The following is a 13,950-nucleotide window of genomic DNA, read 5'->3' on the forward strand; positions in this document are numbered from 1 at the left end:
TGTGTGTGTGTGTGTGTGTGTGTGTGTGTGTGTGTGTGTGTGTGTATGTAACAACATAAGTGAAAGAGAAAATTATATTTCTCAATTGCACAAATCCTTCATTAGAACATTTGAAAAACACACTTACACAATCTCCACCTCCAACATTTTCAAAAGACAATAAATACAATTCTGCACAAAATATGACTGTATAAGTTATCAGAACTTCAAATAAATATACACTATAATATAGTAATTCTGCAATATTACAATAATATATATTGGGGGGGGGCGCTCTAAGGGGGTCTCGCCCTGGGTGTAATTCAATGTAGAACCGCCACTGCACAAGGTACACTTTTTGCTTTTGGAAACACTGGAACACATGTCTGAATGTGTTTTAATCACTTTGATATGATATTCAATATAATAATGTAACTTTATGGTCTGTGTAGTTGTGTTTTCCATATGGTTGTACTGATATGGACCCGTGTGTCTCAACAAGTGCACCAGCCGCAGCGAGCAGGGTCAGTGGCTTTGTCCCTGAACAACAAACACATGACTGGAACTGATGTTGAAAGTGGCTTCTGCTTTCGCTTTCGCTTTCGCCACGAGGTGAAAAAGGAGAACAACTCTGAGGTAATTTAAGCCTCGCTGGATCTCACCGAGACTGTGTGCAGGTCATGACATACCTTTGTTTGTTTGACTGCTGGATTTCACCACCGGCTGTCTACTGACCAAATGTCCCGTCCCTCCGCCCTGGCTGCGGCCGTCCTGGCCTTCTCTGGATGCTGGTGCATATGTGCAGCTGATGTCGGGGATTTTGCTCCGTGCCTGCAGTTCTTCTACAAGTCTTGGCCTCCCAAAGGTCTGGCGGGGACCCCGATCTGCCAACGTTATTACAACCAGTACCGCTTCGCCACACTGTACAGTCGGCCGCGGCGCTCTCCGTGGTTCTCGGCCTATGTGTACTCGGTCCCGGCAGGAAAGAGACCCACCGCGTGTTGGAAGTTTGAGCCCCAGGTGAGCATATTTCAACATTGGGTTGAATGATTTATAGATTAGAAACGTTTCACTGTTATGCTTCCCATTAAAGAAGGTAAAATGTGTCTGTTTAGTCTTTATATTTAGAGTCGAAACAGTCCAAAGAAGATCTAATTACGTCTTCAGGTTTTGATTTAATGCACTAGTCACATTATTATCTAGTTCACTTTTATGACTGTTTCACTTTGTCCTAACTGCTATACCATGTTATATATGTTCAAAAAGACATTCTCTTCAAGAAGAAAAAGCATCAGTTATATAATAGGCTATGTATTATTATGTAATATAATGCTATTACAGTAAGTAACTAGAAAATGAGGAAACGAGCCCCAGTAAAAGGAGAACCGTCTCATTTGTGTGTTCATGGTCCGTCAACTCTCCAAAGAATACTTTATTGTTCATATTTTTAGGTTTAAGAAGCCATGATGAACAGTAATCTGGTACACTGCATGGCCAAACGTATTTGGACAGCATTTGTTTGATTTGATTTATTTTGGATTTGACAAACAACATAATCCAAAGGATGGCATGTTAAAGTGTTACAGTACAGGCCAAAAGTTTGGACACACCTTCTCATTCAATGCGTTTCCTTTTTATTTTCATGACTATTTACATTGTAGATTCTCACTGAAGGCATCAAAACTATGAATGAACACATATGGAATTATGTACTTAACAAGAAAGTGTGTAATAACTGAAAACATGTTTTATATTTGAGATTCTTTGCTTTTTTATTAATAAGGGAAAAACTTATTTACTAATTAACCCTGACAAAGCACACCTGTGAAAGTAAAACCATTTCAGGTGACTACCTCATGAAGCTCATTGAGAGAACACCAAGGGTTTGCAGAGTTATCAAAAAAAGCAAAGGGTGGCTACTTTGAGGAATCTAAAATATAAGACATGTTTTCAGTTATTTCACACTTTCTTGTTAAGTACATAATTCCATATGTGTTCATTCATAGTTTTGATGCCTTCAGAGAGAATCTACAATGTAAATAGTCATGAAAATAAAGGAAACGCATTGAATGAGAAGGTGTGTCCAAACTTTTGGCCTGTACTGTATTTCCAACATGGTCCTTGGTGTTAAAGCATGCAACACATAACAAAGCCCTTTTTCAGGTCAAGAACAATAACATATAATACAGATCATCCAGGGTTTAAAAGCATTCTAAAATCGGAGAATCATAAATCACATAAAATAATCAGTCTACTGTAATTCAAAAATATTGGCTACTCTATTCCATAAAAAAGCCTTAACCTGATGTCTGAAAGCCCCTCTGGTAGAGCATATTGTGTGAAAGCAGCTTCATTCTTTGAGCCCGTCTTCCTCTGACTTACACAGTGAATCATGAGATCTGTATGACATGCAGTCCACTTTAAAACTATACTATCACTTGTTCCTCCCACCCTCCGATGAACAGCTAGCCTACCCAGGAGCCGAGGGCAGCATGATCCCCTTCCCTCCGGGCCCTGTGGACCAGAACGTGGTGGACAGCCAGGCGGTGGAGCTGGACTACATCAACTCCACCTATTCCCGTGGCCACATGAACCCAAGCCTCCACCACCAGAGCCACGAGGACCGCGCCGCCACCTTCACCCTTACCAACGTGGTTCCTCAGAAGGCAGGCTCTAACGACGGGCCCTGGGAAGTCCTGGAGTGGACCATCAACAAAACCTTGGAGGCCTACTGTCTCGGAGAGGCTTACGTAGTGACCGGCGTCATCCCTTACCGGATCGACGAGCGCTGGCTCAAGGATCATCGCGTGGCCGTGCCCGAGTACATTTGGTCCGCCTACTGCTGCCCGAACTACAACAACAGTCTTCCAGAAGAACTGAAGGATGCTTTCCCCACGTACGCAGCCATCGGCCGCAACGACCGCAACAGCAGCGAGGAGATTGTGCCCGTCAGCCAGACGGCTAAGAAACAGTTCAGAGGATATGATGTCAGACAAATGCCGCTGGAGACACTCGAGGTGTATCTGAAGGACCGGTTCAACACTGTAGTCAGTGTTTTCTACGAGCAGTGCGGATAACATCTATACAATAATTAGATCTTTGACGTGTTAATGCTTATTTCAGTTACTTAAGCCTTAATCTAGACCTTTTCACAGTCATAACCATTACAAATTGCCCAAAGTTGATTTCCTGTCCAGGGTATGGCTACGTTCACACCGCAAGTCTTAATGCTTAATTTGGATTTTTTTTTCACAGATACGATTTTTTTAGTTTTGCTGTTCACATTACCTTTTTAAAATGTATATCAGATTCCAGTGTGAACTGTTCGCGGTTTCGAACTGACCCGCATGCACAAAAGACCAATAACAATGACATCAGACGCAGCACGCTGTTGCACTAAAGTTAGGGAGGTTATGGAGGAAGTAAGCATTTTCGTTTTTTATTTCAAAATGTTTGTGTAATGGCAGCCGTAACATTAATGATCAGGTGCTGAGGAGAAGAATGAAGAGAAAGCGAGCCAAATTGGCTATTTTGGCCTTTTGTGGGGTTATGGCTGCTAATTCACTCTATTGACTTGCTGTTCTCCAGTTTGTAGGCCTAGTCAAGTTTTTAATTTTACCGTCTGTGTCCAGGGCTAACCTCCCGCCGGAGCATAATTGTGACAAATGTTGATGTAGATTGACGTAAAAGTCACATCAAATCCGCCTCGGTTGTTCACACTGCCGCCACAATTGAAAAAAAATCAGACCTGGGTCCGATTCAGGACCACAATCTGATTTGATCTGGGCAAGATTTGAGTGTTTACACTCCTTTTAGAAGAAGTCTGACCTGGTCACTTGACACAGATTTGGGCCAATTTTGCCTGCAGTCCGAACGTAGCCCATGTGAATGACATCCGCTTACAGGAAGTTAGCAAGGGGCCAGGCTGTTGCCTAGCAATGTAATTCCATTGAAAAGGTCTATAAAAATGTTATAAATGACAATTACAAAAGTGATTTATAGAATCTGCTATCACTAGGATTAAGGTGTGGTTAGGTTGGGGAAATATTGTGATCATGGTGAAAAGAAACCAAAACTGACTTTCAATGTGAGCATCCAAACTAACGAAATTACTTTTCTTAGATCTCATGGTTGCCGTTGGCCCCCAGTGGGCCTCTTTAGCAAATACATTAAAAATACATGCACCTAAATCTTCAACAATCCTAGGGAAAACACTGATTGTACAGTATATATGTATTTGTATTCTGAGTACATACAGAGTGTAATTCTTGCACTGCAGGTTTGCAGCCGTGCGTGCACCAAATACATTTGACCACTAGGTGGTGACTTTGTGCAATACATGTAGATGAGAAGCAGCTTCTGCTGACTGTATACAGCTACTGGAGGGATTTCAAAAGTTTCATCTTTACTGATTTCGTTGGTAATTCAGAGCAACACCGACCTAATTGTATTGGAAATCAATTTCTTTCTTCATCTTATTATTAACTACATAATGTCAGTGATCTTGTGTTTTTAAATTTAAAATATTTGAAACCACACTTTAATCTATGTTGTATCACATTAATCTCCCCGAAGCGCTGCTGCTGGTTGAAGCTTTCTGAACATGTATAAAATAAAAAATATGTGTGCTTTAAATAAAATACAGACAGAAATACAGTTAATAAACCCCATGGACGACTCATTTTAGACAAACGGTGACTTGTTCCAACCAGTTGGACTCGACTGTTGTGGAGCTTTGCCAAGACTTGTTTTTGTAATGATCACTAAGACGCAAGTTTTCTCATACCAGACTGGGTTTATTGCATGATGATGGATGGTACAGTAGCACAAGTGCACAAAAAGCTAGACACTTCAACTGGATTATTTAGTCAAGAAATGAATCCCTGGCTTAGTACGATTGCTGTTGCATCATTGGGGTGAAGAGTTTGTCCCACACCTCTAACTTCAACATGGCCTTGCCCATCGGGGACATGGTCGCCTTGATGTCCAAGGTCTTGCCCTCAAACGTGAGGCCCGAGCCCCGGGCCTCCTGCCTCACGAAGCCTGTCTGCTCTTTGCTGTAATACATCTCTTTATACAGAGCCTCGTTGCACTCTTTGTCGACGTTGTAGATTCCCAAGGCCATCCAGTTCTTGTACATGTTGTAGTCGTAGGGCACGGAGAACATTATGGCTATTTTCTCTTTGGCGCTGTTGCTGTTCCTCTCAAACAGGTCGTAGGTCAGGACCCCCACAGCCCCGGTGGCTTTGACGCCGGTCTTGCTGAAGTTGCACACCTCGGTTTTCAGCGGGCGCACGGTGGGCTGGGGCGGGCTCACGCAGCAGCCACTTTCCAGGAAAACTCTGGGGGGTTTTTAAAGAAAAGGAATAGAAATAAGAGCAGAAAACTAAATAATAAATCGCTAACTTATTGTATCCATGCAAAGGAAACGGACATGCAAATATACTCTGCTTTGCAACAGAGCTGCACAATATATCGTTTTTTCATATCAACCTGCGCAATAAACACAATGCAAAAGGCTTTGATATATCGCAAAAGAGATGAAAGAGAATTTCAGTGTAACTGTCATTCTTCATCTTAGTGTTGCCTTTAGTTCAGTGTTGAATTTGTTCAATAAAAATGTTGGAAATTATTTTTTTGTGTTTTAGCAGAATACCGACAGCAGTGGAAAGGCAGAGTACACTACAATATCTTTTTATTTATCGCAAGTAATATCGCGGTATTCAGCAACGTTATTGCATATTTTCCTCACATCGTGCAGCCCTACTTTTGCAATATTATCTTTCAAGTCTCGCGCTTACCTGGGTTCAATTAGGCAGTAGCTATTGGTGAGGTTTGTGATCTCAATGGTGACATTTCTTCGGCTTTTGAGGCTGGCGGCCACCTCCTCCGCTGATTCGCTCATGTTGTTGCTGGTAGAGGCTGCGACAGAGAACGATCACATTGTGTCACAAATCAGTGGAGCCGTTTAGCACGTATACTGCTGTTATAATGAAAGATGCACAGTGCTAAAAAACAATATATGTCGGTACACCTCCAAATACAGCGCAGGATTAAAGCTGGCTTACCTGTCCGGATCACAGGTGTGTTGCTCGCTCGGGTGATGCCAGATTGGAAACGCTGAGTTCACTATTTGGATCATTCTTGTTGGGGAATGTCTGAAACCCCACCCCAAAAACTGTCTCCACCCACACTACACACCTACTCTCCCTTGCCCTGTCCAGAGGCATGCATACCAAGGCATGCAGACAGGGTGTAGCCAACAAAGTACCTTTACTGTGACTTTTTTTTGTTTTCATAATGCTGTTTTTTTGCCAAGCTACAAGCCGGTTTGTTCAGCTTATCAGTGACAACGCCTCATTGCTCAGCGTCTCCTTATGCACCACACCTTTTACCTCTGGGGCTGTGAGGTTTTTACTGTCTGCATGGGAAGACAAACATGCAGTACCTCTGCATTTTATCTTGCACGGCACCTGGATTCTCGCATTATCATATATCACACTACTACCAGCTGACAGAACAGCGTCCGGTAAATAGCTATACGGGCAGCTACAGGCGTGGTGGACATGATAGGCACATGGTTCATCCAAAATCCCTCCAGTTTAAAAGCTCCTGCCCTTTCTGAGCGGCCTCCAATGCCGGCTTCTCCGATGGTTCTGTGTTGACAAACCACCTGGCTCGTCAGGTTACCTTGACATCTACATCTGCAATATTTTAGCTCAAAGTGAAGTCTGATTCGTGGTACGTGGACTGCCGAGATGTAAAACCCTTCATTTACTTTAACCCGTTGTTGCTGCTTGGGACCGGGTGTGATGATTCAAATTAAAGACACAAAAAAACCCGTCAAAGACAAGAAATCCTTTACAGCACATTGCTTTTTATTCATTCAAAACAACCAAATGTGACATGAATGACAGCCAAATTGTATGTAGGTTTTCAGGAACATCTGCGTCAACAGTGTTCGTACAATTTATTCCACACCAATGCACTCATTTCTAACAGACTCATCTGCCCATCTTGTCATACAGCTCCACTTTGATCATGGCCTTGCCCTCGTTGGACATGCAGGCCCTCACGTCCACCATGTGCCCCTTGAACGTCACCCCGGAGCCGTTGGCCTCCTGGCGCACAAAGTTGGTGAAATCCTTTCCCTTGTACATGTGATCAAACAGCTTGTTGTCGCAGGCTCGCGTGTGCTCAAACGTGCCCACCCCCAGCCAGTTCTTGTAGAAGTTGTAGTCAAACGGCACCGAGAACATGATGGCGACTATTTCGTTGCAGTTGCGGTTGCGCATGTCGAACATCTCGTAGGTCAGGATGCCGACGGCGCCCGACGCCGTGTTGTCGTCCTTGGTGAAGGAGCACACCTCGGTCTTGGTGGTGCGCACGGTCGGCTGTGGAGGGTCGAAGACGAAGCCACTTTCCATGTGCACCCTGGGGGGTAGAAGAGGGAACATGCAGTTATGAGTGGGGGAAGATTTTGATTCTTTATTCAAGTTATAATATGATTAGGGCTGTAAATCCATTTAAGAGCCCCTATTATGCTTTTTTGGCCGGATTTTTCCCGCCTTAAAGTGTACTATATTGTATTTTGGGTATGTAATTGATGTAATAGAAGTACAGAAAAAACACATTTCACTCCAAATGGAGCCTTCTCTCCCACAGACGGCACTTTTGCTCAGCTGCCTGAAAACGGCTCGCTCAGGAGCTGCAGCCGTGGGCAGTATGAGAAACATAATGTGTTTTTTGAACATCAAAGCATGTAAACCGATTCAAGTAGACCCCCAGGAGTACAAATATAATGCTGAAAAGGCGCATAATAGGGTCCCTTTAAAATCTTTAATCGCGATTAATTGCACGATCGTCCATGCGAGTAATCGCAACTGGATTGCACATTTTTTTTATCTGTTTTCTAATCGAAATACTCTGCTCAAGCAGGTTGGTTTCTGCTATCCACAATGTTACTGCTGCATCGCTTCCTGATTTCCCAGACTTTAACACTGCGTTACTTTTGACAGCGCTAAATATTATATTTACATTGTGCTATAAAATGTGCAAATACTCCATTACAAGTAAAAGTCCTGCATTAAAATCCTACTACACTAAATGTCAGAAGTGGCAAATGTGCTTCAAGTATGGAGTATTATTTTTTTTCATCCCTATGTAGTTTTTAATCCAGTTGTTCCCAACGTAGGGGTCGAGCCCCTCCAAAGGGTCTCCAGATATATCTGAGGGGACGTGAAATGACTAATGATAGAGGACAGACGGAAAAAATGAGCTTCTGCTGCGCATATCTCTCTTCATTTTGGGGATTTTTCTCCTGTCTTTATTGGTTCACACACAGAAGAGGAAACCGTTTTGTCATCAAGCAAAGCAGCTCTGCCTTTTCACTCAGAGGACACACGCTTCTCACAGCGAGTCTTACTTTGGGTTGACGAGACAGAAGACGGAGCTGACATTGGTGATCTCTACGGTGCAGTTGCGGTTGGTGGGGATGGTGACGGAGTGGGACTCTGCAGTCTTGGGCATGGTGACGGCTGCTGGAGGCGGCTGAATGACATGAAAAAGATCTGTGAACAACGGACACTGATGAGGATGATTTAATGTTTGCTAAAATAGATTCTGTAGTTTATTTAGCAACTTCTCTGAAGGTTTTTCATAAACTAAAATCAGGTAGAACAATTTGTCTGGGCCTGACGTGTTTTATTTTACTTTCTGAAATTCTTTATTGGGAGTAACGTTTTCAGGGGGTCCCCGACAACATACGATATTAGTACAATACAAACATATTTAAAACGGCTAAGAGGCATGCATTCAATTATTTTATACAGTATGACACGAAAATGAAGTACGATGCCTCCAAGTCACCAAACATTACATCACATCCACATTTCATTTCATCTCGACACAAAAGGTCTCTCTCCCTAGCAGTATTACAGATTATCTAGAATATATGCATCATTATGTCAAAGGAAATGTACTCACTTTACTTTATGTCACACACACAGGATGGCAGAGAGTCCTCTGAAAACAGGTCAGAGTTTGGTTTGGAGACGAGTACGGAGTCCCGCCCTCCCAGGCGCAGTCCCACCTCACACACACTGAGGGTGTGTCTGTTATGTGTGGCAGTTTCAACTTTTCAGTGTGTATGGAGTTTTATTCCTATCTTTATTCAAGAGCGCATTCTTTCAATGCGAGAGCATTTTCATTGATTTTACATTTAGATTTTGTAATAATTTCCCTCAAAACCCTTGCTTTCAAAAATCAACGAGAAATGCTCTCAAATTTAAGTAATGCACTTTTAAATAAATATAGGAATTGTGTGTAGCCACAGGGAAATATGAAGTATAGAAACATGAGATGATGCATCTAAAAGATATTTGTGTGTGTGTGTGTGTGTGTGTTTAACACACAGACCACTGCAGCCACAACACTACTGACAATAGCTGCAAAGATTAATCGATTAGTTGTAAACTATTATATTAATCGCCAAATATTTTGATTATTGATGAATTGGTTTGAGTCATTTTTTATCAAAAAAAAAACTTCTCTGATTCCATCTTGTTAAATGTGAATATATTCTAGTTTCTTCTCTCGTCTGTGACAGTAAACTGAATATCTTTGAGTTGGGGACAAAACAAGACATTTGAGGATGTTATCTTGGGCTTTGGGAAAACACTGATCCACATTTTTAAATTTCTTTTGACATTTTAGAGACAAAACAACTAACCCATTAATCCAGAAAATAATCTACAGATTAATCGCCAATGAAAATAATCATTAGTTGCACCCCTACTCTAATGGGAGTTAAAAGTACTGTCGATCACTTTGGTGCAAAATGGAAAAGTTCTTCTCACACAGGCGATCGATGAGCCCTCAGGGGCTGACTTGCCGGGTGACATACCAGTGATGGACTGGCCATCTGGATTTTGGGCAAACGCCAGAAGGGCCGCCCCCGAATGGACCCCTATAGGCCACTACTGATAATGTCTTTGGTAAATTTCAAACTGGTTGATATAAAAAACCACATTTAGTTGGTTGGCAATAAGCTATGGTTTGTAATTGGTTCCCGAAATGTTGGGTTGTCTTATTACAAAAGGTGTTGAACGAGCACCTGCACCGACAGACGTCTCATTGTCTTTCCGTGCGTTATGTTGGAGGAACCTGTTCCACCTGCACTGAGAGATAGGATTAGAGCAAGTCCCCCGTCCATCGAAGGGAACAGCAAACAGTCACATGGATTTATTTTAATTTTATTTACCTTTTACTTTAATTTACCAGGAAGATTCCCATTGAGGTTCACAATCTCTTTTAGAACGGAGTCCTGACAGCAGCACAAAAGATATCTTTTCACACGAAAGAACAAAGAACAGACTTTTGTTTAGTTTAGTTTAGTTTAGTTTATTTAGCAGGACAATGTGCAGTTACATTAAAAAGATGTAAGACCAGATTTAGCATTATGCTACTTTCCATCTGTAGTCCTTTATTACATCAAATAAAGAATCAGCAGTGTTCATTTACAGGATACATAGTGTGGTCAAATAGCCCTAAATCCTGTTTTTAAAATCTTCCATGCTAATTAAATAAGGTGACTGTGTAGCAGTAAAATGAGAGTGTGCTGTAAAAACTTTAAAAGCACTTTCACCAAACACAGTACGGGTTTGAGGAATGACGTGCATAATTTTTGTGTGTGTCCGAAAGTTGAAACTAGAGACTACAGAGTTTTAGGCGTCAGTAGAGAACATGAATAAGGAAGGCAGTTACCGATTTTAGACGTGTTAAACCTGTATCCAAAGAGTTATCCCAGGATACTTTACAGATAGAGATAGAGTAGATCTAGACCACACTCTATAATTTACAAAGACCCAACAATTCCCCCATGAGCAAGCATTTGATGCAACAGTAGTCTGGCATTTTATTTTTGGGCATTTTACAGTAGGCCTTTATTTTTGAAGACGTGAAAGGGGAGAGAGAGGGGGAATGACATGCAGCGAAGGGCCGCAGGTCGGAGTCGAACCCGCGGCTGCTGCGTTCAGGAGCTAGCTGTCTGGATTTACCCTGCAGAGATCTGAGGAGCAGTTAACCCTCCTGTGGTCCTCGGGTCTAATTTGACCCAGTTTCAAAAAGTTTCTATATCAGAAATTTGGATTGCTTTCAACCAAATTGCCCAAAAAACAGTTTCTATCCAAAGCTCTTCACAGGTAAAATAAATCAGTCCACTACTTTCATTGAATATAGGTGTTTTTATTAAATTTTTTAGCATTTGAAGAAAAAAATTGATAAAAGAACTTTGAAAAAAATTATAAAAATTTTGGAAAAAACTTCAAAAACGTGGCGCAAAATAAGAAGAAAAAACGCCACAAAAAAAGCGCAGAAACAAATGGCAAAAGTGACAAAAAACGTAGACAAGGAAGTGACAAAAGTGTGGAAAAAAAAAATGTTTTGATTTCAAATCTTGACCCAGAAAAACTAAAAGTTACTTGGTCGACGGGAAGACAACACAAGGGTTAACCATAGTACTAGTATACTATCATAGTAAATCCAGCGGAGTTTACAACGCCAACACAACGGAAGCGGAAGGAAATTAATTTCCTGTGGCACCGGAGCAATCCCGGAAGTAGAAGGTTGTGGATATAGACTAGAGCAACAGTGGCGAGGAAAAGGTTCCTTTTATGCAGAAACCTCAGACAGACCCTGACTCTTGGTGGGGGGCAATCCGCCACTACCGGTAGGGACACAGAGATGCTGATGATCCAGATATGGAGGAATATGATTCATAATAATTATAGCAGTTGGTAATGATGACTTCTCTGTCCCCCTGGTGAACTCCACCCTTTGCCACAGTTCAGTTACGCTCCACTGCAACAGCAGAGTGGAACCTTTGTGCCCTCTCGTTTACTCGTCCAGCTGGTAGAACACCATGTCGTCGCCGCTCCCTTATTTATTCTAACCTTCCTGTGCCGTTTGGTTTTTATCACGTCTGCAAATGGAAACAAATGTAACACTATCTCATTTATCTTATACATTACTACGTTTTTGTGAGAAATACGGTACAGGCCAAAAGTTTGGACACACCTTCTCATTCAATGCGTTTCCTTTTTATTTTCATGACTATTTACATTGTAGATTCTCACTGAAGGCATCAAAACTATGAATGAACACATATGGAATTATGTCTTATATTTTAGATTCTTCAAAGTAGCCACCCTTTGCTTTTTTATTAATAAGGTAAAATATTCTTTGGTGGTTGTTCTTTTTCTACACTTTTCCTCGAAGCTTTTGTCAATTATTTAACTCACTTTTTCCAATAATTTTTTTCACAAGTTTTTGTCACCTTTGATGATGTTTTTTGTAGCCTTTTCCAACATTTGTAATTTTTTTCAACGTTCATTTGTCAAAGTTCTGATATAGAAAGTTTTTGTTAAATATGGAAGTCAATTTGGAAGCACTCAACTACATGAACTTAAAATGGGAAGACTACACATAAAGATCAGTTTCTGCCTCCATCAGTGTTAACTTGTCAGAAACCTCTTTGTAGACATTTTCAATCAACAAACACAAAACATCCTGAAGGATAATAGAGTCATCATCTGTGTTGTTACCCTTCTTTCATCTTCACCACATTAGCTCCATCTTGTGGTCAAATCCAAACAGCCAGGGAAGCAAAGACAGACATTAATATGCTGTCATTTACATCAAAACATGGAGCTGTTTCCATGACAACAAGAACTCGTCTTACTCTGTTTTTCTTAATAAACAGTGTTTTGGGACATAAATTTTAAATGCAGCTGACACTCAAAACTCAACAACTCTTTGTTTCCATTTGAAAGGCATTTATTATTAATAAAGTAATTCCTAGCATTTAATCCCTTTTATGATTGAGTATAATAACCTAGTGACCTGTAGTGTGAAAGGATTATTTGCACTCTAAAATGCCCACGGGGCTAAATATATATGTGGTGAAAACAAACGGAAGGTTTGCATTTCAGAATTCAGACTCTGGATTCAGTGCTTTTTAAAGTTGCCCTGCCACACAAAACCGTTTTTACTTGCATTTTTTTAAATCTGTCAGGTCCATATGTGTTTGTGTTATGTCGTGAATGTGAAAATGAATTGCTACCTCCTCTGTCAGCTCTAACCACTGAAAAGAAATAATCAGAGAAATCAGGCCAATAAGAAAAGCTGGTCAGTCTGACATGGTGTTGCCTGAGCTCATTACTATTCATGGGCTCGCCCAGTTGTGCTGGGTAAAGGATGCTGCTCTCATTGGCTAGCTGTTAGCCAACACGGGCTAGAAGGGGGAAACGCAGTGCTTATATTCGTTTTCAAACCAAAACGTATAGCGTAGATGAAATGTAGACCAAGTTGACTTCCTCTTACAGTGTATGTGAATGACATCATATCACAGGCAGTAAACAAGGGGCCAGGCTGTTGCTTAGCAATGGTCATACTACAGTGTAGAAATCAGAGATATAAAACAATGTTATAAATACTGTATATCCTCCTGAGAACCAAGGAAAATAAGTTTTTTCCTAATAATATTTTTTTGTGATTCTATACCTTTATAAGGTTAAAAAAAAACATCCTACAAATAAGATTTTTATTTATTTACAGCATGTCCACTGTAGTGTACAACAATAATTTGAGCATGAAAACGGACACATTTGGTAGATGTGGAGTCATTATTTACATGAAGATAGTCCTGATGTCCACTATAATTGACATTCATAAAATGGCAAATCTTTCAAAAGATACATAATGTAGTTGCTATCAGAACTCAATATATGATTCCTAACACCTTAATGAACAAGAAAATATATAATTATCATAGTAACAAAACCATAGACAAATATTTGACTCATCTCTTATCTTTCCATAAAATGTGCTTGTTCCTATGCCGTCCATTTTGGATTGAAAGATAGAGGCGGTTCCCGGCCTCCCAGCCAATCAAATAACACATCACTGAAAAGC

The 13,950-nt window shown here is 41.0% G+C and overlaps 3 protein-coding genes across 3 annotated transcripts; 1 reads left to right on the forward strand and 2 right to left on the reverse strand.

The window, feature by feature from the left end:
• The first annotated feature begins 399 nt into the window (after positions 1 to 399).
• Positions 400 to 3,252, forward strand: LOC114548415 (endonuclease domain-containing 1 protein). Its single transcript, XM_028568367.1, has 2 exons — positions 400 to 999; positions 2,445 to 3,252. Exons 1-2 carry the CDS (start codon positions 718 to 720, stop codon positions 3,054 to 3,056), a joined length of 894 nt encoding a protein of 297 aa, XP_028424168.1. The 5' UTR covers positions 400 to 717; the 3' UTR covers positions 3,057 to 3,252.
• Positions 3,253 to 4,775: 1,523 nt separating this feature from the next.
• On the reverse strand, positions 4,776 to 6,083 carry LOC114548395 (DELTA-stichotoxin-Hcr4a). The gene is made up of 3 exons (XM_028568322.1): positions 6,048 to 6,083; positions 5,781 to 5,901; positions 4,776 to 5,321 (listed from the first exon to the last, which is right to left on the reverse strand). The coding sequence occupies exons 2-3, from the start codon at positions 5,882 to 5,884 to the stop codon at positions 4,868 to 4,870; spliced, it is 558 nt and encodes a 185-aa protein (XP_028424123.1). The 5' UTR covers positions 5,885 to 5,901; positions 6,048 to 6,083; the 3' UTR covers positions 4,776 to 4,867.
• Positions 6,084 to 6,836: 753 nt separating this feature from the next.
• LOC114548675 (bryoporin) lies at positions 6,837 to 9,020 on the reverse strand. The gene is made up of 3 exons (XM_028568685.1): positions 8,965 to 9,020; positions 8,405 to 8,529; positions 6,837 to 7,413 (listed from the first exon to the last, which is right to left on the reverse strand). The coding sequence occupies exons 2-3, from the start codon at positions 8,506 to 8,508 to the stop codon at positions 6,984 to 6,986; spliced, it is 534 nt and encodes a 177-aa protein (XP_028424486.1). The 5' UTR covers positions 8,509 to 8,529; positions 8,965 to 9,020; the 3' UTR covers positions 6,837 to 6,983.
• Positions 9,021 to 13,950: the final 4,930 nt, after the last annotated feature.

The sequence above is a fragment of the Perca flavescens genome, chromosome 21 (genome assembly GCF_004354835.1).
Source record: "Perca flavescens isolate YP-PL-M2 chromosome 21, PFLA_1.0, whole genome shotgun sequence".
Lineage (NCBI taxonomy): Eukaryota > Metazoa > Chordata > Actinopteri > Perciformes > Percidae > Perca > Perca flavescens.